At 43.7% G+C, this 24,180-nt stretch overlaps 1 protein-coding gene across 1 annotated transcript in view; it reads right to left on the reverse strand.

The window, feature by feature from the left end:
• The window catches only part of GALNT16 (polypeptide N-acetylgalactosaminyltransferase 16), a 206,571-nt gene that overhangs the window by 79,999 nt on the left and 102,392 nt on the right, over positions 1 to 24,180 (reverse strand). The window contains exon 4 of the mRNA XM_089671333.1: positions 21,418 to 21,485. Within this exon, the coding sequence (XP_089527459.1) occupies positions 21,418 to 21,485 (68 nt within the window). The remainder of the gene's footprint in view (positions 1 to 21,417; positions 21,486 to 24,180) is intronic.

Genomic DNA, 24,180 nt, shown 5'->3' on the forward strand with positions numbered 1-24,180 from the left:
GCTAGAATGCAAAAACAAATTAAATTACAAAAGGCCAAAAGTTTGAAGGAAGAAATGGATTTTTTTTCAAATAATGAACATTGTTCAATCCAAAAGTTGCACACCATCTTTGCAGGCATCGTGTGTTGATTCAGGAGTTACAAGTCGCATGACGAATGATAGACATTTATTTACCTTGACCAGAATAAAGCTGATCACAGCTAATGAGCAAATAATGGAATCAGAAGGAATAGGAGACAGTTGTGTTTACTGTCCTAATTCCCAGAGTGTCACCAGAAAGATACTTGTGAAAAATGTCCTGGATGTCTCTGCTCTTGAAACTAATCTTTTGTCAGAAAAGAAACTCACAAAACAAGGCAATGTAATGACCTTAATAAAACAACAAATAGATGGGCACTCGGTGCTAGAAGGTAATTCTGCACACTATGTTCTAGATACAGGAAAAACAAAATAATAAACAAAGAGTGCGCAAAACCTCTGACAATAAAAATCACAATGAAAATAAACAACAAAGTGATACAAATAACATCACCATCAAATAAAACCACCTATGTAGTGAAAAAATAAAAGTATACTCAGTATAAATCAAACTGATATAATATAAATGAAAGTCCAATCCCAAAGGGATACACAGGGCTCCACCAAGGGACCAACATAAACAATTACGTGTGAAAATAAAAGTCCACTCCCAATATAATTTTTCAGGGCTTCGCTAGGAGACCTGTACACCAGTGAGTGTGTTGATGTCATAGGTAGAGATGAGCGAATTGAACATGGCGAAGTGGAATTCGTTTCGAATATTGGGAAATATTCGATTCGCGCCGAATCCGAAAATTAGCCAACTTCGGATGCACAAATCGAATTTTCCCAAAAATGGCGGCGACATGTGTGGCGACGGAGCGGGGATCTCTGGGAAGGCGCACAGACAAGGCGCGCTGACCCATAATGCATTCATTCATGACATGTGATCGCATTAGCCAATCAGCAGCCAGCCAGCCAGCACTGTGTAATGGTGGAGCTATAAATTGCGGCCATCTTACAATTCTCCATTAGCCTCCGGTCATTCAAGAGAGACAGACCTGTCTGTATTAGGGACAGAGTTAGGGCCAGAGAGACTTTAGGGCCACAGAATCGTTACTTAGGGACACAGAATCTTTACTTAGGGACACAGAATCGTTACTCAGGGACACAGAATTGTTACTCAGGGACACAGAATTTTTACTGAGGGACACAGAATCATTACTGAGGGACACAGAATCGTTACTCAGGGACACAGAATTGTTACTCAGGGACACAGAATTGTTACTCAGGGACAGACACAGAATTGTTACTCAGGGACACAGAATTGTTACTCAGGGACAGACACAGAATTGTTACTGAGGGACACAGAATTGTTACTGAGGGACACAGAATTGTTACTGAGGGACACAGAATTGTTACTCAGGGACACAGAATTGTTACTCAGGGACAGACACAGAATTGTTACTGAGGGACACAGAATTGTTACTCAGGGACACAGAATTGTTACTCAAGGACACAGAATTGTTACTGAGGGACACAGAATTGTTACTCAGGGACACAGAATTGTTACTCAGGGACACACACAGAATTGTTACTCAGGGACACAGAATTGTTACTCAGGGACACAGATTTGTTACTGAGGGACACAGAATTGTTACTCAGGGACACAGAATTGTTACTCAGGGACACAGAATTGTTACTCAGGGACAGACACAGAATTGTTACTCAGGGACAGACACAGAATTGTTACTCAGGGACACAGAATTGTTACTCAGGGACACAGAATTGTTACTCAGGGACAGACACAGAATTGTTACTCAGGGACACAGAATTGTTACTCAGGGACACAGAATTGTTACTCAGGGACAGACACAGAATTGTTACTCAGGGACACAGAATTGTTACTCAGGGACACAGAATCGTTACTGAGGGACACAGATTCGTTACTGAGGGACACAGAATTGTTACTGAGGGACACAGAATCGTTACTCAGGGACACAGAATCGTTACTCAGGGACACAGAATCGTTACTCAGGGACAGACACAGAATTGTTACTCAGGGACACAGAATTGTTACTCAGGGACACAGAATTGTTACTCAGGGACACAGAATTGTTACTCAGGGACAGACACAGAATTGTTACTGAGGGACACAGAATTGTTACTCAGGGACACAGAATTGTTACTCCGGGACACAGAATTGTTACTCAGGGACAGACACAGAATTGTTACTCAGGGACACAGAATTGTTACTCAGGGACACAGAATTGTTACTCAGGGACAGACACAGAATTGTTACTCAGGGACACAGAATTGTTACTCAGGGACACAGAATCGTTACTGAGGGACACAGATTCGTTACTGAGGGACACAGAATTGTTACTGAGGGACACAGAATCGTTACTCAGGGACACAGAATCGTTACTCAGGGACACAGAATCGTTACTCAGGGACAGACACAGAATTGTTACTCAGGGACACAGAATTGTTACTCAGGGACACAGAATTGTTACTCAGGGACACAGAATTGTTACTCAGGGACAGACACAGAATTGTTACTCAGGGACACAGAATTGTTACTGAGGGACACAGAATTGTTACTGAGGGACACAGAATCGTTACTCAGGGACACAGAATTGTTACTCAGGGACACAGAATTGTTACTCAGGGACACAGAATTGTTACTCAGGGACACAGAATTGTTACTCAGGGACACAGAATTGTTACTCAGGGACAGACACAGAATTGTTACTCAGGGACACAGAATTGTTACTCAGGGACAGACACAGAATTGTTACTCAGGGACACAGAATTGTTACTCAGGGACACAGAATTGTTACTCAGGGACACAGAATTGTTACTCAGGGACAGACACAGAATTGTTACTCAGGGACACAGAATTGTTACTCAGGGACACAGAATTGTTACTCAGGGACAGACACAGAATTGTTACTCAGGGACACAGAATCGTTACTCTGGGACACAGAATCGTTACTGAGGGACACAGAATCGTTACTCAGGGACACAGAATCGTTACTCAGGGACACAGAATTGTTACTCAGGGACACAGAATCGTTACTCAGGGACACAGAATCGTTACTCAGGGACACAGAATCGTTACTCAGGGACACAGAATTGTTACTCAGGGACACAGAATTGTTACTCAGGGACAGACACAGAATTGTTACTCAGGGACACAGAATTGTTACTCAGGGACACAGAATTGTTACTCAGGGACAGACACAGAATTGTTACTCAGGGACACAGAATTGTTACTCAGGGACACAGAATCGTTACTGAGGGACACAGATTCGTTACTGAGGGACACAGAATTGTTACTGAGGGACACAGAATCGTTACTCAGGGACACAGAATTGTTACTCAGGGACAGACACAGAATTGTTACTCAGGGACACAGAATTGTTACTCAGGGACACAGAATTGTTACTCAGGGACAGACACAGAATTGTTACTCAGGGACACAGAATTGTTACTCAGGGACACAGAATTGTTACTGAGGGACACAGAATCGTTACTGAGGGACACAGAATTGTTACTCAGGGACACAGAATTGCTACTCAGGGACACAGAATTGTTACTGAGGGACACAGAATCGTTACTGAGGGACACAGAATTGTTACTCAGGGACACAGAATTGTTACTCAGGGACACAGAATCGTTGAATTAAAGAGTATGTCAGACAACACGCAGTGGAGTGGCAGAGGAGGCAATGTTTCAGGAGCGAGCAGACGTGGCAGCAGAGGAAGGGGTCGAGGCAGCACTAGTCGCAGCCAGAGGCCAGTGCTCCCGGTGTCATCCAGCGGTCGTGTCTCCACCGACAACCCTGCCGCCATCAATTGGTTGGCTCGGTCGTCTTCCTCTTCCCAGGTCACCTCTGACACCTACAGCCAACGGTCGGTGGGTACGTCAGACACAACCGTTAGTTGGCATGGCCCGGGAGCAAGCCCACTGAAATCACGTGTCCTCTACCTGCCCCTGTCCTTTGGTGTTCCCTCACCAAGCGAAGTATCGCATGCTGTGGGCTCAGCCCCACTGTACAGTGAGGAAGAGCTAACAGAGGGCGGTCAGGAACGGGGGGAGACATCCGCCTCTTCAGCAGCCAGGCGAAGAAGTACTGGCGAGGAGAGTGGCTCGGTAGCCGGTCTAGAGACAGGTCTGTCTCCTGACCCACACGCAGCCGAGGGGGCTAGTAGTGAGGCGGAGACCCTAATTGATGATGATGAGGCTGATCGCACTTGGCAGCCTCGTCGTCATCAGGCTATTGCTTCCGCATCATCAGGAGAAGAGGGTGCCAGCTTGGCAGCGAGCAAAACAGTCGGTGGGTTGCCCAGGAGGCAGCAGGGTCGCAGCAGTGTCAGTGGAGGCAAACGGCCACGGAGTAGAGCACCAGCTCCACTGCAGCCTACCACCACGGCCAGTAGTGGTGCCGGTGTGCACGGAGGAAGTAGCAGTCAGCCAGTGAGGAGTAGCGGGGGCAAAGTTTCCTACTCGGCGGTGTGGCAATTTTTCGTCAAGCCGCCCGAGGAAGTAAACGTAGGCGTATGTCGACTATGTGGCCAGAAAGTCAAGCGTGGCCAGGGGGCCCATGTCTCCATCGCCACACTCTGCCATGTGCCACTTTCAGGTCTCCTCACACTGCTGGTGGGTTCCATTTTGTCATAGGGTGCTGGCAGATTACGGGCCTCCCATTGCTGCTGCCAGGCCCGTAATCTGTCATGGGCCCCTGTACCGCCTCCTCATGCTGCTGCCAGGCCCGTAATCTGTCATGGGTCCCTGTACGGCCTCCCATTGCTGCTGTCTCCATCGCCACACTCTGCCATGTGCCACTTTCAGGTCTCCTCACACTGCTGGTGGGTTCCATTTTGTCATAGGGTGCTGGCAGATTACGGGCCTCCCATTGCTGCTGCCAGGCCCGTAATCTGCCATGGGCCCCCGTACCGACTCCTCATGCTGTGACGTTGCAACAAGGTGGAATTCAACCCTACATATGTTAACCGCCTTTACGAACAGCGAAAGGCCATCACCGATTTCCTGATGTTACAAGCGGATAAAGGTACTCCCCTGTGTAACTTAGATGTCAGCCATTGGCAGCTCATGCGTGACACCTGCCGCTTGCTCAGGCCCTTTGAGGAGGCCACGCTATTTGTGAGTCGGCAGGACTATGGGATGAACGACGTCATTCCTCTGTTGCACGTCCTGGAACAAATGCTGTTAACAATGGCTGGTCAGGGTGCGGTAGACGTGGCGCACAGATCTCAACGCCACATGACCCCTGTGGGGGCAGGACAGGAAGAAGAGGAGGAGGTAGAGGAGGACATTGGTGCTCAGGAATTATTGAGTGAAATTGGTGGTTTTTCCACTCAGCGGACAGGAGTGGAGGAGCAGGAGCATCTGGTAGAGGAGGAGGAGGAGACAGAGGACCCAGACGCACCGTGGCAGTATGCTGTGGAGATGGAGGCAGGGAGTCCCTCGCATTCCTTGGCACAAATGGCCCATAGCATGCTCGGTTGCTTGCGTAGCGACAGCCGAATAATAACCATCAGACAGAGGGATGACTTTTGGCTGTCCACCTTGTTGGACCCTCGCTACCGTTCAAAAATGGTGGCCTTTTTCACACCTGCTGAGAGGGAGGCCAAAATAAAGTACTATAAAAACCACCTATGTAGTCAGTTGGTCTCTGCCTTTCTGCGCCAACGTCCATCCTCAGACACTGTGGGCCCTGTGCGCTCGCGTTCCGCTGCCATGGCAGCAGGGGAGGGGTGGGGTGGTAGGAGCAGTGGCAGCTCCATTAGCAGCGACTGCCTCAGTCTGCAGTCGATGATGAGTAGCTTTCTTCACCAGCGCAGTGAGGAAACTACTAACCAGCCGCAGCAGCAGCAGCATCAGTTGGACCTGGAGCAGGACCTCAAACAACAGGCTTGGGCCTACTTGGACAGCACCCTGCCAACCGAGGTAGACAATCCCCTTGACTACTGGGCAACGAAACTTGACCTTTGGCCCCAACTAGCTGAATTTGCCCTTGAAAGGCTGTCATGCCCGGCCAGTAGCGTGGCATCGGAGCGCGTGTTTAGTGCGGCAGGAGGTATTGTAACTCCGCGGAGGACACGACTGTCCACCCAAAGTGTGGAGAGACTCACGTTTGTGAAAATGAATCAGGCGTGGATTAGTCTGGATTTCAAACCACCAGTTCCTGACACAACTGACTAAATCCGCCATGAATCATGCCCCAAACATGTTATTATTTTTAACATAGGCCTCTGTATGGCCTTCAATTTAAGCTGCTTACGCTTCGCCACTCTGTCATGGGCCCCTGTACCGCCTCCTCTTGCTGCTGCCAGGTCCAGAGTGTGTCATGGGTCCCTGTACGGCCTCCCATTGCTGCTGTCTCCATCGCCACACTCTGCCATGTGCCACTTTCAGGTCTCCTCACACTGCTGGTGGGTTCCATTTTTTCATAGGGTGCTGTATGGCCTCCCATTGCTGCTGCCAGGCCCGTAATCTGCCATGGGCCCCCGTACCGACTCCTCATGCTGCTGCCAGGCCCGTAATCTGTCATGGGCCCCTGTACCGCCTCCTCATGCTGCTGCCAGGTCCAGAGTGTGTCATGGGTCCCTGTACGGCCTCCCATTGCTGCTGTCTCCATCGCCACACTCTGCCATGTGCCACTTTCAGGTCTCCTCACACTGCTGGTGGGTTCCATTTTGTCATAGGGTGCTGGCAGATTACGGGCCTCCCATTGCTGCTGCCAGGCCCGTAATCTGCCATGGGCCCCCGTACCGACTCCTCATGCTACTGCCAGGCCCGTAATCTGTCATGGGCCCCTGTACCGCCTCCTCATGCTGCTGCCAGGTCCAGAGTGTGTCATGGGTCCCTGTACGGCCTCCCATTGCTGCTGCCAGGCCCGTAGTCTGCCATGGGCCCCCGTACCGACTCCTCATGCTGCTGCCAGGCCCGTAATCTGTCATGGGCCCCTGTACCGCCTCCTCATGCTGCTGCCAGGTCCAGAGTGTGTCATGGGTCCCTGTATGGCCTCCCATTGCTGATGCCAGGCCCGTAATCTGCCATGGGCCCCCGTACCGACTCTTCATGCTGCTGCCAGGCCCGTAATCTGTCATGGGCCCCTGTACCGCCTCCTCATGCTGCTGCCAGGTCCAGAGTGTGTCATGGGTCCCTGTACGGCCTCCCATTGCTGCTGCCAGGCCCGTAATCTGCCATGGGCCCCCGTACCGACTCCTCATGCTGCTGCCAGGCCCGTAATCTGTCATGGTCCCCTGTACCGCCTCTTCATGCTGCTGCCAGGTCCAGAGTGTGTCATGGGTCCCTGTACGGCCTCCCATTGCTGCTGCCAGGCCCGTAATCTGCCATGGGCCCCCGTACCGACTCCTCATGCTGCTGCCAGGCCCGTAATCTGTCATGGGCCCCTGTACCGCCTCCTCATGCTGCTGCCAGGTCCAGAGTGTGTCATGGGTCCCTGTACGGCCTCCCATTGCTGCTGTCTCCATCGCCACACTCTGCCATGTGCCACTTTCAGGTCTCCTCACACTGCTGGTGGGTTCCATTTTTTCATAGGGTGCTGTATGGCCTCCCATTGCTGCTGCCTCCACCGCCACACTGTGGCTCCACACTCTGGTTTTGGCCCCGTGACTGCCCAAATGAGTGAAGTGTGCGGTGATTCTAAGATCGACGGCACTCATCTGCATGTCATACTGACTGACAGTATTATTTCTCTTCCCCAGCAGACTCCAAGGGCATTTAAATTAAAGGTACAGTGTTCTGCACTAATATAAAGGCTCTCTGAAGCCTAGAAACACCGTTTTTATAAGTTAAATTCGCAGCGAATATATTCGACTCAAATCGAATTTATTCCGCGAATTCGCCGAATCAGCCGAATCGAATTTTTGAATACTTCGCTCATCTCTAGTCATAGGCCATTAGCCCCTCTCTATGCGTTTTGTCTATGCAAGGGACATCCTCAGGAGACACAATTTTTGTCAGAGCTAAAAAACCCCTGGACTTAAGTCATTCAGATCTTTGCAGTCCAATGAAAGAACTGACCTCAGGAAAGAAGAGGCATTTTCTCACTTTTACAGATAATTACTCCAGGTATACTACACTATATTTGTTACACAACAAAAGTGAAGTACCTGAGAAATAGAACAGTATATGGCTCAAGTAAACAGGAAATTTTGCAAAATGCAGACTGTAACGCATACAGAAAATGGAACTGAATATACAGGTGATAACACACAGGCGATTCTCAGAAAGCATGGCAAAATGTTTCAAACTACTGTACCATATAACCCAGAACAAAAGAGGGATGCAGAAACAATGAACTGTACTGCTTCAGTGATATGTGAGAGTGGAAGAACCAAGCTGTTTGATGCAGATATGCTAACCACATACTGGGGGGAGGCAATTATGACCGCATGCTATCTCCAAATCAGTTACTAGGAAAATGAACCGAGAAAACACCATATGAACTGTGGAATGGAAAAGCCCTGTATTTGAACCATCTAAAATCTTTTGGAAGTAAAGCTTATGTTCACATCCCAAAAGAAAAACATCCAAACAGGGAGGCTTGCACAAAGGAGGGTGTACTTGTGGGGTACAGTGAGTCTCAAAAGGGATACAGAATTCTACACCAAGACACAAACAAGGTAACAGGCAGTAGAAGTGTAATTATTGATGAAAGTTCAGTGTGTTCAAAATTATATGAATTAACACAAACACTCAAACTGATGGAAATTCCACAATAGTGTCACATGGAGATAAGCAACAAAGTGACACAGAAATAGAAATTAACACAGACAATACACACACTATAAAAGAAGAAACCAAGCCACAAGTGGCTTAAATCAGGAAATCCACCAGAAGCAATAAAGGCATCCCAGCCAAACATCTATCCTATGTTGCACGCATATCATTGAAACCAGAGCCAGATTCATGGGATGAGATGCAAAGACTTTCAAACCATGAGAACCAAAAGTTGATCAGAGCTACTGATGAAGAGAAGACAATTCTTAGTGAACTGCAGACATGGACACATTCAGAACTACCTCGTGGTAAGCATACAGTAAGTGGCAAATGGGTATTTAAGGCCAAATGCGACTCTGAAGGCAAGGTCTGTAGGTACACAGCATGGTAGTGGCAAAAGGGTATTCACAACAATTTGGTGAGAAGTATGATGCTACTATTGCTCCTGTTGCAAAACAAAGTAATTTCAGAACACTGTTAACAGTGGCGGCTTCTCGGAAAATGGTTTTGAAGCACCATGATATCACAAAAGCCTTTCTTAATGGTGATATCGAAGAGGAAATATATATAACATAGCCAGAAAGATATGTTAACAATGAAGAAGAGCATCTTGTGTGCAAGTTGCAGAAATCTATTTACAGACTCAAGTAATCAGCTCAAACATGGAATTTAAAATGAAACAAAGTCATGCTATTATTATTATTACATCGAGTTTATATAGCGCCAAAGGGTTTGCTTAGCGCTGTACAATATAGGGGGGACAATACATGGCACAGTGCAACAATAACAAACAACGTACGAGGGGTAAGAGGGCCCTACTCTTTCGAGCTTGCAATCTAGGAGGGAGGGGGTAGTGGTACAGTAAGAAGTGGCTGAAGGGAATGAAGTGTTGGGAGGAATGAGGGAGAATGGCCGTTAGGTGAGGGTGGGGTAGGCTTCCCTGAAGAGATGGGTTTTGAGGGAGCGCCTGAATGTGAGGAGGGAAGGCGACAGTCTGAAGGATTGGGGCAGTGAGTTCCAGAGGATGGGGGAGGACCTGGAGAAGTCTTGCAGTCGTGCATGGGAGGAGGAGACCAGGGAGCAGGATAGAAGGAGGTCCTGTGAGGAGCGAAGGGTACGGGTAGGGCGGTACTTGGGGATCAGGTTGGTGAGGTAGTCAGGGGCAGTGTTGTGAACGGCTTTGTAGGTCAGGGTTAGAAGTTTAAATTTGATGCGTTGGGCAATCGGGAGCCAGTGGAGGGAGAGGAAGAGGGGGGTGGCAGACGTGGAGCGGTTGGTGAGGTGGATGAGTCTAGCCGCTGAGTTCAGGATGGTCTGAAGCGGGGAGAGCTTGCAATGCGGTAGGCCGGTGAGGAGGGAGTTGCAGTAGTCAAGGCGTGAGATAATCAGGGACTGTACGAGTAGTTTAGTGGTGTCTGGGGTAAGGAAGGTACGTATCTTGGCAATGTTGCGGAGGTGGAGCCTGCATGTGTTTGTAAGTGATTTGACATGAGGTTGGAAGGAGTGGTTCGAGTCAAGAATGACGCCAAGGACTTTGGCTTGCGGGGCGGGAAAGATAGTGGTGTTGTTGGTGATGATGGATGGGGGGGGGTGTGGGCAGGGGGAAAGACGAGGAGCTCGGTTTTGGAGAGGTTAAGCTTGAGGAAATGTAGCGACATCCAGTCTGAGATGTCGTTTAGGAGCTGAGTGATGCGGGCGGAGATAGTGGGGGTGAGGAGAGGGGTGGAGAGGTAAATTTGAGTGTCATCAGCGTAGAGGTGATAGTTGAAACCGTGGGAGTGTATGAGTTTGCCCAGGGAGGAGGTGTAGATGCTAGACAAAGGATTCATACAAAGCAGAGCTGACCCATGTCTATACTCAAAATGTGTAGATTCTGAATATATGTATATTTTACTCTATGTGGAGGACTTGATTGTTGCTCACAAAAAGGATGAGGAAGTTGCAAAGTTGACTGCAGTGCTTAACCAGTACTTTGAGAGTAAAGATCTTCAGGATGTGACATATTACCTAGGAATTACCGTACAGCATGAAGAAGATGGCAGCTTCCTTTTAAATCAGAATTCTAAAATTGAGGCAGTGCTTCAGCAGTTTGACATGACTGAAGCCAAAAAAGCAAGTACTCCAATGAATACAGCATACCTAAAAACAGAAGGGGATGAGGACCTTCTTCCTACTAATGATCAGTACAGACATGCAGTGGAGGCATTGCTATATATTGCAACCACTACATGTCTAGACATCACAGCTGCCATGTCGCTTCTTTGTAGACATGTGAGTGAACCATGCCAAAGAGACTGGACATCAATAGAAAGAATAGAAAGATATCTCAAACAAACGAAAGACTTGAGTCTGAAGATGTCTGCAGTTGGTGATTTGAACTGCGTAGGATATGTGATAAAGTCCTGCAATTCAGCATACAAGTTCCATTGGGCTGTTCTTCAACATGTGAATGCTACTGTTCTGCAGGACCCTGCCATCTTGTGTTGGTTTCAACATCCTGCGTCAGACATTTATTACAGGGCGTTACACATCTAACATTTTGATCACCAATAGCATTATACTGCATTGCAATAATGTGCAATACAATATTTCAAGTAACACAAATTTAGCAGCTTACCAGTCTTTAGATGTGGTGAGAATGTTAGTTTTCCCTTTATTTTCACCCTGTTATCCTACAAATGTTATCCTGTCCCTGAGTGGCTATACTAACTAAATCTACTTTATCTATGGAGGAAGTCATGATTGCCACACACGCTGGACATCATTCATGTCTTCCTTTCCTCATTTTCCTGTAGAAGAGAATGGAGGGTTAGGGGTGGACTAGTAGTGTAGCACTTACTCCTGTAGAAGCTTCTGCAAATTTGTCCAGGTTTTTCCCCAGTGCATTGCCCCGCAGCCAGGCACACAATCTCAGCTACACCTTTCCTTAATAACCAGTCTAGGGGTGTTTTTGTTGTTTTTATTTTTTCAGAACTTGGATGGGGTTGAGGGAATTGAGTGGGATACTCCAAAAACAGAAACTATGTACTGTACAATTTGAGGACAGTGATCTCCTTTCTATAAAGCTGAAACAGAAGTCATTTCATTTAGCAAACTGTGGAGTTGGCTTTGTGACAGAAGCAAGAAAACCACACAAGCTTCTTCCTTCAGAGTAACAAGATCAGAGTCCATTCACAGAGAAATAGATAGAAGTTCTTCAGAACACCAGTCAATGTTCCCTTAACCAAACACACACATCTGACTTTATAGCACAAGAGGGCTGGCAGCAGTCAAAAGGTCTCCAAGATCTCTCACAGCAGTCTGTACTCACAGAATGTCCAGGGACAGTTGGTTGTCTCCTTCCAACTTCCAAGCAACACCTTACTCCAGTGATACCAGACTAGATTTTCAGCAGACAGCCCCTCAGTTGGATCTCTGTAGCTTCAATATCCAGGCTCTCAGTTGACCCACATGAGGCCTCACAGACAACAAGCACATGGCAGTGTAGCCCTAGGGCAGTTGTCTTCTAGGTTGGACTGATCCTGAGCAGGAAAAGACCCAGAAGCCCAGTATTTATGCAGTTGCCCAGACGTCTTCAGGGCTGTGCTCCCTGGAGTTGTCCAGGGCTGCATAAATATTCATACTGCAATCTACATAGCTCTACGCCTATATTCAAGAGAATTCAACCACTCTCTGGAAGCAGAGGGAGCTATTAGACTAGCAGCAGCTGAGAATACTAAACTTACCTAATTAATCAGGTGCACTGGATATAGTGAGCACAGCTAGATTTGCCTAACACGCTAAATACAGCCACACTGGTTATAGTGAGACAAGCTAAATTTACCTAACAGAACACACCCAGCTGCATTGAACACAGTGAGCCAGCACTAAATCTAACTAATCCTAGCACCTATCTAGGAGTGGGCTACAGTAGTTTACACCTAAAAGATAGCATTGTATTTACTTGCAGATCAACTCACACAAAAACACTTAATTTCTAGCAAGATCAACAGGCATTTTCTGTACTTGCCAAAAATGTTATTAAAATGTAGATTGAAAAATATAAAACACTGCACACAACATATCTAAGGACTGGTAAGCTGAAATATATAACTTTTATGTTCTTGGATTTAGTTATCATTTAAGAAGGGGCATAAGAGGAAAGAGGTTACAATATTGGTAGCCCAGTTAATCTCAAGCGCAGGGCCAGAAAACTTCAAAGCCAGCACAAGCCTTGCTGTAGTGCTACACACAACAACCCAAATGTGCTGCTGGTCACCATTAACACCTTCCAATAAATAAAGTGTTTCAAACTGATGCCCTGCCTAGCAATGTCATCCAGCTGGGTCCTCCTTTCTGCTGCTGCTTCCCTGCCAATTTGCTGTAGTGAAATAGTGTACAGTGTATGTACAGTTCACTCTCTGGATATGTACACGTTAAAATAAACCACTAGTGCAGTAGGATGACAGCATGTCCCAAACTTCTAGCCATTGTTTCTAGGTATACTAATGCAGAGTGGGCAAACTGTGTTCAGTGTTCCTATGATGTCCACCCCACCCTTTGGGCTTGTGTCAATGGCATCAGTTTGAGACTCTTCTGAGTAGATCTCCTATTTAGTTTTAAGCGTGTTTTGCACTCTATCATGTTACACATGCATTATTGTTTGTTTGCCTTTAAATAATTTTGTCCTTTCCTCACTCCTTAGGGGAGGCTTTATGTAGTTAGTCTCACCCTTCTTTTTCATGCTTTAGCTTCCATTCACATGTACTGTATTCTGCTGGGGCTAGACACACTATGATTTTTTGGACTTATCTGATGTTGATCTGTTATGATCTGCACATGTTTTTGGAGTAAGACTCCATTGACAGTGGGGCTTTTTTTAATGCTTTTCTCCTGGCAGGAGAAATGCAGTGTTAAGCGCTTTGGCACTTATTCATTGCACTGGCCAGAATATTAATTTATTCTGGCCACTGAAATGAATAAATGCTCAAGCACTTAAGATGCCTAGAGCATAAGCACATTTATACATGTTTATGTGCATTTAGGCATGTTTTTCCATTTTTTCAGCCAAAACATTCCTCCCTTGAATGCACAAGTAATGTTTTTTTTCTGCCTCTAAACTCCTTTAAATGCCTATGTGTGCTTGGACAAATAGGCTAATATGAAGGGGCGTTTAGAGGCAGGAAGAAAAAGGTCAAATGCCTGTAAAACAGGCACTTTTGAGCCGAGGTATGTATGAGGCCTAAAGCTTTCTACGACCTGTAAGATAGCATTTGGACTGAGTCACTGTCTGCTAATTTTAGTGAGACCATAAGTTACAGCAATCTTGCCAAAACTGGATCAGTTGTTGAGATCACACTTGCAGTGCTTAGTTTGGAGAGGCAAAGCATATTACTATAGACTTGCATGGGAATGCAAACTCTTCTAATGTGAACTAAAAACCCACCATCATAGGCTCTTTGTGTTACACTAAGACTAGCCATTAAACTACGGTGGGGAAGAAGAAGTGGAAGGATATAAAGTATAAATGTGGCCCTGTCTGTCCATGTACTGTTTCTGAAAATAAATAAAAAAACAAAGTGCTCAAGAAAATGGATAAAACATATACCAATATACATCTCAAAGATTTATACATCTGTTTAACTATGATTACAGCTATGGCCTATAAGTCCTTTCTAAGGCTCCTTGCAGTCATTGTCCATACTCTTCACTTCTGTGTTGAAGAGGAACCACTGTGAGACAAACAGTATTGCGGTGCACACCATAGCCATGTACTAAAATAATCTCAGTCCCTGGGTAGCTAAGCAGTCAGTAATGGCATCCTGCAGCTCGGTGTCCTGGCTTTAAATCTCATTGGGTTTCTGTCTGCATTGACTTAATATATTATCCCTGTGCTTGAGTGAGTTTACTCTGTTGTAAAAAAATGGCATTCGGCCAAAGTGTGTATTTGTGGAGGTAAACTCTCCTATTAGAGTGGTAGGGGCAATGGATTGTTAAATAGTGTAAATAAATAATGATGATCATAGGAGTTAGAAACCATAATCTGCAGCTTTCTCAAAGCTTTTAGAAAACTTTCTCCATGACAGCCTGAAATCTCATTTGCACTGTATTTCTTCATTATTTAGGCACACGGCACAATAAAAGTGCACTTAATGTTTCATTTTATTGTGAGAACATAGCTGTTATCTTTAATTTACTCCGTTTGTTGTACTTTAAAAATGTTCAAATACTTATTTACCAATGCTTTGAGATTTTTTTAAACACATGCTAATTCTTACTTTTCCTGGTTCTAACACAAAAGAAAGCTGAACACTTGTTATTGTTACTGAGTGTAGCATTGCTGCTCTTGCTAATCATCTCCCCTCTCTGATAGCTGGGCTGTGTATTGTAAGATTTGGGTCAGTGCTTGATTAACCATTGAAGCCCAACTGAACCCTTATTACTGTAATGCTGTCAGGCTGCCTATACAGCAAAAATATGGGACTGCTATGTGCTGCTGCAAATAATAAATTACCCTGCGCCATCAGCACATAGGAGAGTCGGACTGCAGCTCCCTCACACAAAGCAGCGGCCCAGCTCCCCAGCAGTCTGACACACCTCACCAAACACTGCTCTAATCACCAGGGCTGCTCAAGGAGCAAGAGTTCTGATAGTTAGATTAGTGTTCAGGGGATATTGGACCACTTGAGATGCAGGTCGCTGCTTTGTATGAGAGAGCCACGGTTCTACTCTCCTGTGCACTGGCAGCACAGGTTATTTAATCCCTTGCTGCTGCACCTAGTGTAAAATAATCAAATAGACCCATATTTATTACTGTGTATGCCATGCTGCATGGCAGTAATAAGGAATGAAGACTTAATTGGGCTTTAGGCAAAATAAGCTTGTGGTTAAGGCTCCAAGTGTAGTAGGCACCATAGAGGTTTACCTTTTATCGACGATGTTCTTAACTCTTTCACTGCCAGACTCGACTTTAGTAATGTTATTTGTAATTGTCCTTAATTGCCATTTTCAGGTTTAATTTGCATTTTTCAAATGCTTGCTATTGATTTAAAGAATTACTGAAGTCCAAAATATTTGGTTTGCAATAACCTAAGATCTTACTGTGTTATGATTATTGGCAAGAAGATTAAAATCAGATTTCAATCCCATTTTTGTATGCACAATTTTTGTGTTTCTCTGGTTCTACGTTAGTTATTACTAAATGATTTTGTAATATTTATATATATATATATATATATATATATATATATATATATATATATATACATATATATATACATACATATATATATATAAAACATAATTTTCTTACATAGTTTATTACTAGTTAGTGTTAAACAGAAAAGTTTATATTGAATATAGCAGTGAGGTCTGGCCTGAAAGAAAACAGAATTCTGAATCTTGTATTTCACCTTCAGCAGCTATTCTATCTTAATATCTTAGTTAAAAATAAATAATATTACTAGTTAAAACTGAATTCCAGGTATGGATTGTATTGCATAGTTACATTGGACCAGCTTAGACCAATGTAAGCATGCTTTTATTTTAACTGTGGGACTGCTGTGGAAGATGGAAATCGTTGCAGTACTACCAGGGCCATCTTTAATGTCGATTGGACCCTGGGCAAACATTTTCTTTGCCCTCCCCCCATGCAATTTCGCTCTCCACCTGCTCTGAGACAAACAATAAATAGCAGCTAGACTGATAATTAGTTTGCTGCAGCAGATCAGGCAGCGATTGCGATTGGTTGCCAGAGGTTACAGCATATTGTTAGTGCTCACTGACTGGTTGCTAGAGGCTATAGTACACTTTACGGCTTACTGATTAGTTGCTAGAGATTACAGCACATGATTTCTGATTGTTGATTGGTTGCTAGAGGTTACTGCACATCATTACTGCTCACTGAGTGGTTGCTAGAGGTTACTGCACATCCTTGCAGCTCACTGGTTGGCTGCTAGACTGCTAGAGGTTACTGCACATCATTATAGCTCACTGATTGATTGCTAGAGGTTACAGCACTTAATTACGTCTCACTGATTGGTTGCTGATGGTTACAGCAAATCAACTCATCACTGCCTGCACAGCATGGACTGAGAAGGTGAGGTAACCCACCAATAGACAGAAACCTTCTAGGGATCCTAGGACTCCTAGGATCAGTGGCAGTGCTGAGGGAAGGGTATGATCAGTGGCAGTGCTGGGGGGATGGAATAAGTGGCAGTAATAAATAATATTGGGATGAGTGACAATGCTGGTGGGGGGATGGGATCAGTGGGATTGCTTAGGGGGATGGGATCAGTGGAAGTGCTTGGGGCGGAAAGGATTAGTGGCAGTGCTGGATGGGAGGTGACATTTCTACACTGACCACCAACGTTAGGGGGCCATATTAATGGGGATTTACACTGATGACCAATGTAAGGGGGGATTTACACTGACCACCAGGGTAAGGCCAATTCTGCACTTACCACCAATATAAGCAGAAATTTACACTGACCACCATCGTAATGTGGAATGTGCACTGACCACCAAAATAAAGAATTTACACAGACAATCAATTTAATGGGGAATTTTACACTGACCACCAATTTAAGGGGGGTTCTACATGGACCACCATTGTAAGGGTGGATTTGACACTGACCACAAATGCTAGTTAGGATTTTTACTGACTACCAATATAAAGAGGAGTTTCTACACTGGCCACCGATGTAAAGGGGATTTATACTGACCACGAATGTAATAGGAGCACTCACAGTGACCACCAATGTAAGGAGTGATTTACACTGACCAACAATGTAAGGGAAACATTTACACTGACACCTTGCCCCAATGTAATGAGAAGATATACACTGACCACCTATGTAATTGAGACAGGGTATATTATTTATTTTATCAGAACAGTTCTGAGCACACAGGGTTCACAAAAAAATTACAGAATACACTGGCATACATCTACCTATCTTTCTAGAAATTCATGTGCTAAACACAGAGTGGTGCCCCCATTTGTTAGTTATAAGTGGTCACCTTCTTTTGCTCCACAGTATTGGTGCTATGGGGCACTCTACATCAAGAAATCACTGAAAGTCAATAGAATATTGTGATTGCAAATTCACTCATCTGTTTTCTGACACTCAATATCCCATTCTTCCCAGCGGCACCTTCACTGGCACTGCCATAATCATCAGAGCTACTTCATGCAACATTACAGCCCTAATGTACTCAATCACATGCCTCAGTTGTTAATCGGTTAGTCTGCCTAAAAGTAACACTTCAGTTGTAAATGTGGTTGGTTGGTGGAGTCACTTATTGTCTTCTTATATCTCTTGGGGACTCTGCTTTTCTAACCCATGCTGGAATTATACAACGTAGTCCAACTGCTATAACAGGAACTTTTTTTTACTAAGCTCTTTATAAACCCATGAAGGGAAACTGGGATCCCTTCTACAACTGTAGGCGTGCAGACCTAGAAATATCAGTTTTAGGTGGACCGATCCTTTTTTTTTTTTTAATGAAGGGTTAGAACCTCTATTAGGTTTTGTTGCTGTCTATGGGTGATAGGGAAACTGTATATTTCATATTCCTTATTAATATCTAAGAATTCCTCTAATATCCTAGGTATTCTGGTTACCTTAGCTGACTATAGGAATTTCATTGTAAGCTGACTATATGGACAAGCCAGCCCACTAATCTCCTTTCAGTAATATGTGATTGCAAACTGACCCTGTCCTTAAAGCAGAGCTCCACCCAAAAGGGGATGCTCCACTTTAAGGCTTTGTGCTCTGCTCCCTGTTAAGGATTGGCACCTTTGGGGAGTGGGGGAGGGGAGTGGATATCCAATTTTAACAGGTACCCACTCCCATTTCCACTGAGATCGCCTAGGTGATTGGAAGCAGAAGTTATTCTCCCCCTGCAGTAGTCGGAGACACATGACAGGTCCTAGAGGACAGTAGGAGCATTCACAGTGCACAGCACTGCTTGCACATGCGCAGTGGGCACCGGCCTGTGAAGCTGCAAGCTGTCACAGTCGGGTGCCCACATCCTCGTGCTGCCTTCTGGCGCCTCTCCGGGCTCTCCAGTGCAATAGAGGAGCCAAGCACTGAAGCCAGTGTTTTCACGGGCTTACCATAGAGATTTTCGGAGATCAGATTGTCTCTGGTCACCTCTATGGTATTAGGAACCAGAAGCGGACAGTATCTTGTCACTTCTGTTTCCTGCATTTTGTTTACAACCTATTGCTAGCTTTCCTGGCCTGTACAAGCATCAGATCAGACTGATCTTGGTTTGATCTGATGCTGTCAAGAGCAGCGGAGGTAGACCCCAAGAGGAGATAGATCCCAGATGTCTCTGTAAAGAGGACCTGTCACTGCTGATTGTTGTCACAAGGGCTGTTTACATTGTTTGTGACAACAATAAAAGTAATTTGAAAAAAATTGAAAGAAAGAGACAGTTTAAAATAATAAAAAAAATAATATTAATAAACCTTTTTTTAAAGCACCCCCATCCTCCTGTGCTTGGGCCCAAGATGAAAACACCCATCGGTCCTGCATGCATAGAAAAATGGTGATTGCACCACACATGTGAGGTATCATGGTGAATGTCAGAGAAAAAGCAATAATTCTATCCCCAGACCTCTAAACTGCTAACCTGTAAAGATATATAAAGCGTCACTTATAGAGATTTTTATGTATGAGATTTACTCTGCATAACATCATCTTTTATATTTTACCAAAATATGGGTATTATATTGTGTTTGGGTGCACTAAAATTCATTAAATTGTGTTTTTTCCCAAAAAATTGCTGAACATATACCATGTGACAAAAAAATTGTAACACTCACCATTTTATACTCTAGGGCCTCTGGTTAAAAAAACATTTATAATGTTTTGGGGTTCTAAGTAATTTTCTAGCAAAAATAATAATGATTTTTACGTGTAGGAGAGAAGTGTCAGAATAGGCGTGGGAAGCAAGTGGTTCATTTGACAGGATTATCTAACTTTTTGTTGTTCCTTCACAACAAGAAGTAAAGAAAATGCTCCACAATGGAATACATAAAAAACTGACAGGGGTTTTAACCAATGACTACCTAATGATCAGAATGAAAGGCCCTCCTTTGTATAGTCCTTACCAACTGATCCCTCCTGGGGCTTGCACCACATTCGCTTTATGGGTTTTATACAAAGTTCTAGATTTTGGCTGGCTACCCAAATCAGCATACCACAACACTAATGTTCAATACCTTTATATGAGGACAAGCTGTGACTTTTCAGGTGCTATGTGGCTGCATTACGCATGAACAACATATATATATATAAATATATATATATATTTTTTTTTTTAATCCCAGTGACACATGTGATCCGGTATCGTGCAAGAAATAACGGATAAATGGCACACTCACCAGAGGCGCAATATAAATGCACATTTACATCAAATGTACCAGAGGTCCCCTCAGTCCTGGATAGGATGTAGCCTGGAATGGATACCACTTCAATGGATAATGATGGTCATACTTCTAGAGGTCCTCTTTAGGGCTGGGCTACGGACAAGGGTCTGCTTATATACAGCTCTCCTCTGGGTCCTGGGATGGTCACCTGGGGGTCCTAGGGGGTTAAATGAGGCGGCGGCGAGGGTGTCATATAACAAGACGATGGCTGAAATGAGAAGCATCCAATCGGCTCTGTCCATTAATGTGGCCTTCCTTTGTTTTATATTTCTGAATCCTTCCTGGTGCCCCTTCCATGGGGGGGGGGGGGGAATGTACCGGCACTCCCTGTCCTGGGGTGACGAAGTTCGCTCAGTTCTGCTTTTGGGGAGTCTTCCTAATACAGAGCGATGTCACAACTGGGAAAGCCGTGCCCTTTAGTTGATGTCAAGGCATGCACACTTCCTCAGGAGGTCCATAATACAGGATCTATGCAGCAGAGTGAGCACTGAGTGTGGCTTGATCTCAGCCTATTGTGATCCCCGGCAGATACAAACATGTGACTTGAGGAAGACGTAGGAATGTCAAAATATATATATTTAAAATTGTTTGTTTTAGTAGAATTATCAGACATTAAAAAAATTAAAATGGAAAAAAGCAGGCTTACATAGGCCTTAGTATATTGATAGATGCCAATTGTACACCAAGGTCTATTGATGTACTAAGGCCTGAGTGTGCTCCCATATGAAACTTGTTCTTTTTTCCTTTTAATGACATTTTTAAATGCATGATTATTCTAATACAATATAAGATTTTTAACAAAATATATTGTTTATGCATAATGCATCCATGTAACACCTGAAAAGTCCCAACATCTATACAAAAGCCAAGGTGTTACAGGCAGCATGTCCATTGCTATGTCTGGCAGCTTTTAAAGATGGCAGCTTGCCAGCTAAAACCTGTACCTAATACTGAAACAAGAAAACACAGATCTGGAAGCCTACAGATAATAGGTAATATAATGATCACCGTCTTAACTAATGTGAAATGAAGAGAGTACACGGGATTTAAACTCTCAAAGCTACACGATAAGTGAAAAACCAGAAATAGATGCCATCTGTTGTACAAAATAACACCCTCTAATCACATGGCAGACTTAGCTCATCTCTCTCACACATCATTATGGGTGATGAGTTCAAGTAGGGAAAGAGCAGAGGAGTACTTACGGTCCGCACTGTAGTCATCCACTAAAATAATCTCCTGAATTAGATTTGCAGGGCTTCGAATTAAAACGCTGTATCAAATAAAGGAGATAACAGTTAGTCTTGTGAATTAAGCACTGACACACAAAACGTATTTGGTTATATACAGGTAATATATAATAATGCCTAAAGTTAATTTAAGCTTCTGTCACAGAAGGTAGACCTAATTTATAACGCTCGATTCCTGAACAGATGGCGTTTTTAGAATTTTGCCCTAAAATAGATCTAACGATAAGTTTTTATTTTCAAAATGTATCTCTCAACATTGGGAACATCCACTGATAGTGAACCTACAATGGGAAAATAACAGTGTGCATTTGATGCTTCATTATCCATATAAATGCAGTCTTCCCTGATGTGTATATATACAAGTGTGTATGTGACAACACATAGAAAAAGTGTTAAATCCTTCTAGTGTCAGCAGAATTGAAGTATTGGATGAATGTGTGAAAACAAAGCTGAAGGAACTTGTAAAAAAATGCCTGGTTGCCACAGAAATTGCAGTCATTTGTTCAAGAATGGCACTTAAAAATATCTTATGTAAAGTCAGCATAGATTGTAAAAATAATCCAGAACTGTCACTGTTGTACCAGTAAAGCATGTTACTTTTGTCTCACTGAATAAACCTGACAGTATTGAAGGAGATTCTCAGATATTTTGATAAATAAAACCCCCAGACATTCAGGGCTTGTGAAAACAGGTCTATTTTTCTGTGTTATAGCAAAGTAGACAATGAATAACCCCAAATACACTTCATGAAACCTCATATATGTATGCACATTCCTTTTCTAAATTCTAAGCTGGCTCATTTATGTGTAGACTTTATTTTCTTTAATTCTACATATTTCAGAACACATCAGTTAACAACTGATAGAAAGGGCCATGCACATTATGGGATTCAAAGAAAATGTACCAATCCACGCTAGGCATGGTACTTCTCAGCAAAGCCCATTACTTATTGACCATATAGTCCCCCTTCAGTCTCAGATCAATTGGCAGCTTTTTAGACAGCATAACAATGCATAGAAAAAAAACCTGAGAAAATAAAGTGCACAGATTTGGTACAATAAAAGATACTTTATTAGAGGTGAATATAGAAGTCACATTCTACCAAAGGTACGGGTACTTTATAGACAACCATGAAGAAGGACATGCATTTCCCTCCGCATGGTTGTGTACAAAGTGCCCTTATCTTTAGTAAAATATGAATGCAATATCTACAATGTGTGCACAATTATTAGGCAAGTTGTATTTTTGAGGATTCATTTCATTATTGAACAACTACAGTGCTTTTGGTCAATACAAAATGTTAATACACCTCAAACCTTAATATTTAAAGTGTTACTAAACCCCCAACAGTAAAATCAGTCTGTATATGTAGTAAAGCAGTCTTGTTATACTCACTGTGGAACGTAAGGGGTTAATCATCTGCATTGTGTAAAAAGAATGTTTGATCCTGTCTTCTCTGATCCTCCCCTTCTTCCACATTCCCCATTTCATCTCCTGATAGAACACTCTGGGACACTGCACATGCTCAGTTTGGTGAATACTGATAGAGATTTCTTTCTTATTCTTTGGAGAGTGCATGTGATCATCACAGGGCTAATCAGTGCTGTCCAGACAGAGGGTCAGGGGCTATGCAATCTCATAGGGCAGTGAGAAGAGAATGAAAACTCCTCCTACAAGCTTTAACCAGTGCTCAGCAGTACACTGTTAGAAGTCACAAGGCTGCTCTAATTGCTGATGAGAAAAGGTATTTTTTATATTTACTAAAATAATTGCATTTCCATATTTTGTGTATTGTGTGAGATCAGATATAGTGTATGCAGGGTCCTGGGTTTAGTAACACTTTAAGAAAGTAAAAGTGAAGTTTTGGCTTTCTTAGGAGAATATCTATGTGTGCAGAATTATTGGGCAACTAAATGAAAAAGAAAAATTTCCCCATCTCACTTGTTTATTTTTATTTGTTAAAGTGAGAACAATAAACAAATAACTAAAAATTTACAAATAAGTATTTCTGTCACTTAACTACTTGCCCTCCTGAAGATATACCCCCCTTCCTGACCAGGCCATTTTTTGCATTACGGCGCTGAGTTACTTCAACTAACAATTGCGCGGTCATGCAATGCTGCACACAAGTGAAATTTACGTCCTTTTTTCCCATGAGTTGAGCTTTCTTTTGGTGATATTTGATCGCCTGTGCATTTTTAATTTTTTGCGCTATAAAAAAAGACTGACAATTTTGAGAAAAAAACAATATTTTTGACAATTAAGCATGTCCAGTAAAAAAAATAAAATTTTGTCATAAAGTTATGCCAAAACGTATTCTGCTACAGGTCTTTGCTAAAAAAAATCCCAATACGTGTAAATTAATTGGTTTACATGAAAGTAATAGTGTTTACAAATGGCAGTATATATAGTGGAATTTCTTATTTTTTTCTTTTTTTTTTTTTGCACTAGTAATGGCAGCGTTCAGCGACTTATAGTGGGACTGTGGAACTGCGGCAGGCATTCTGACACTGGGGGAGGAACTGACTTGGTGTCACTGACATCCCCAGTGACACCAATACAGTGATCAGTGCTAAGAAAAAGCACTGACACTGTACTAATGACACTGGGCAGGAAGTGTTTTACTGGGGGCGGTGTGTTGGTGGTTCACTGTAAGCACACTACTCTGGATGGCTGTGATGTGCACAGCCATCTAAAGCAGTGTGCCTGAGCCAACAA

Source organism: Staurois parvus, unplaced genomic scaffold (assembly GCF_062004578.1).
Source record: "Staurois parvus isolate SC_StPar_1 unplaced genomic scaffold, SC_StPar_1.0 ptg000104l, whole genome shotgun sequence".
NCBI classification, from domain to species: domain Eukaryota; kingdom Metazoa; phylum Chordata; class Amphibia; order Anura; family Ranidae; genus Staurois; species Staurois parvus.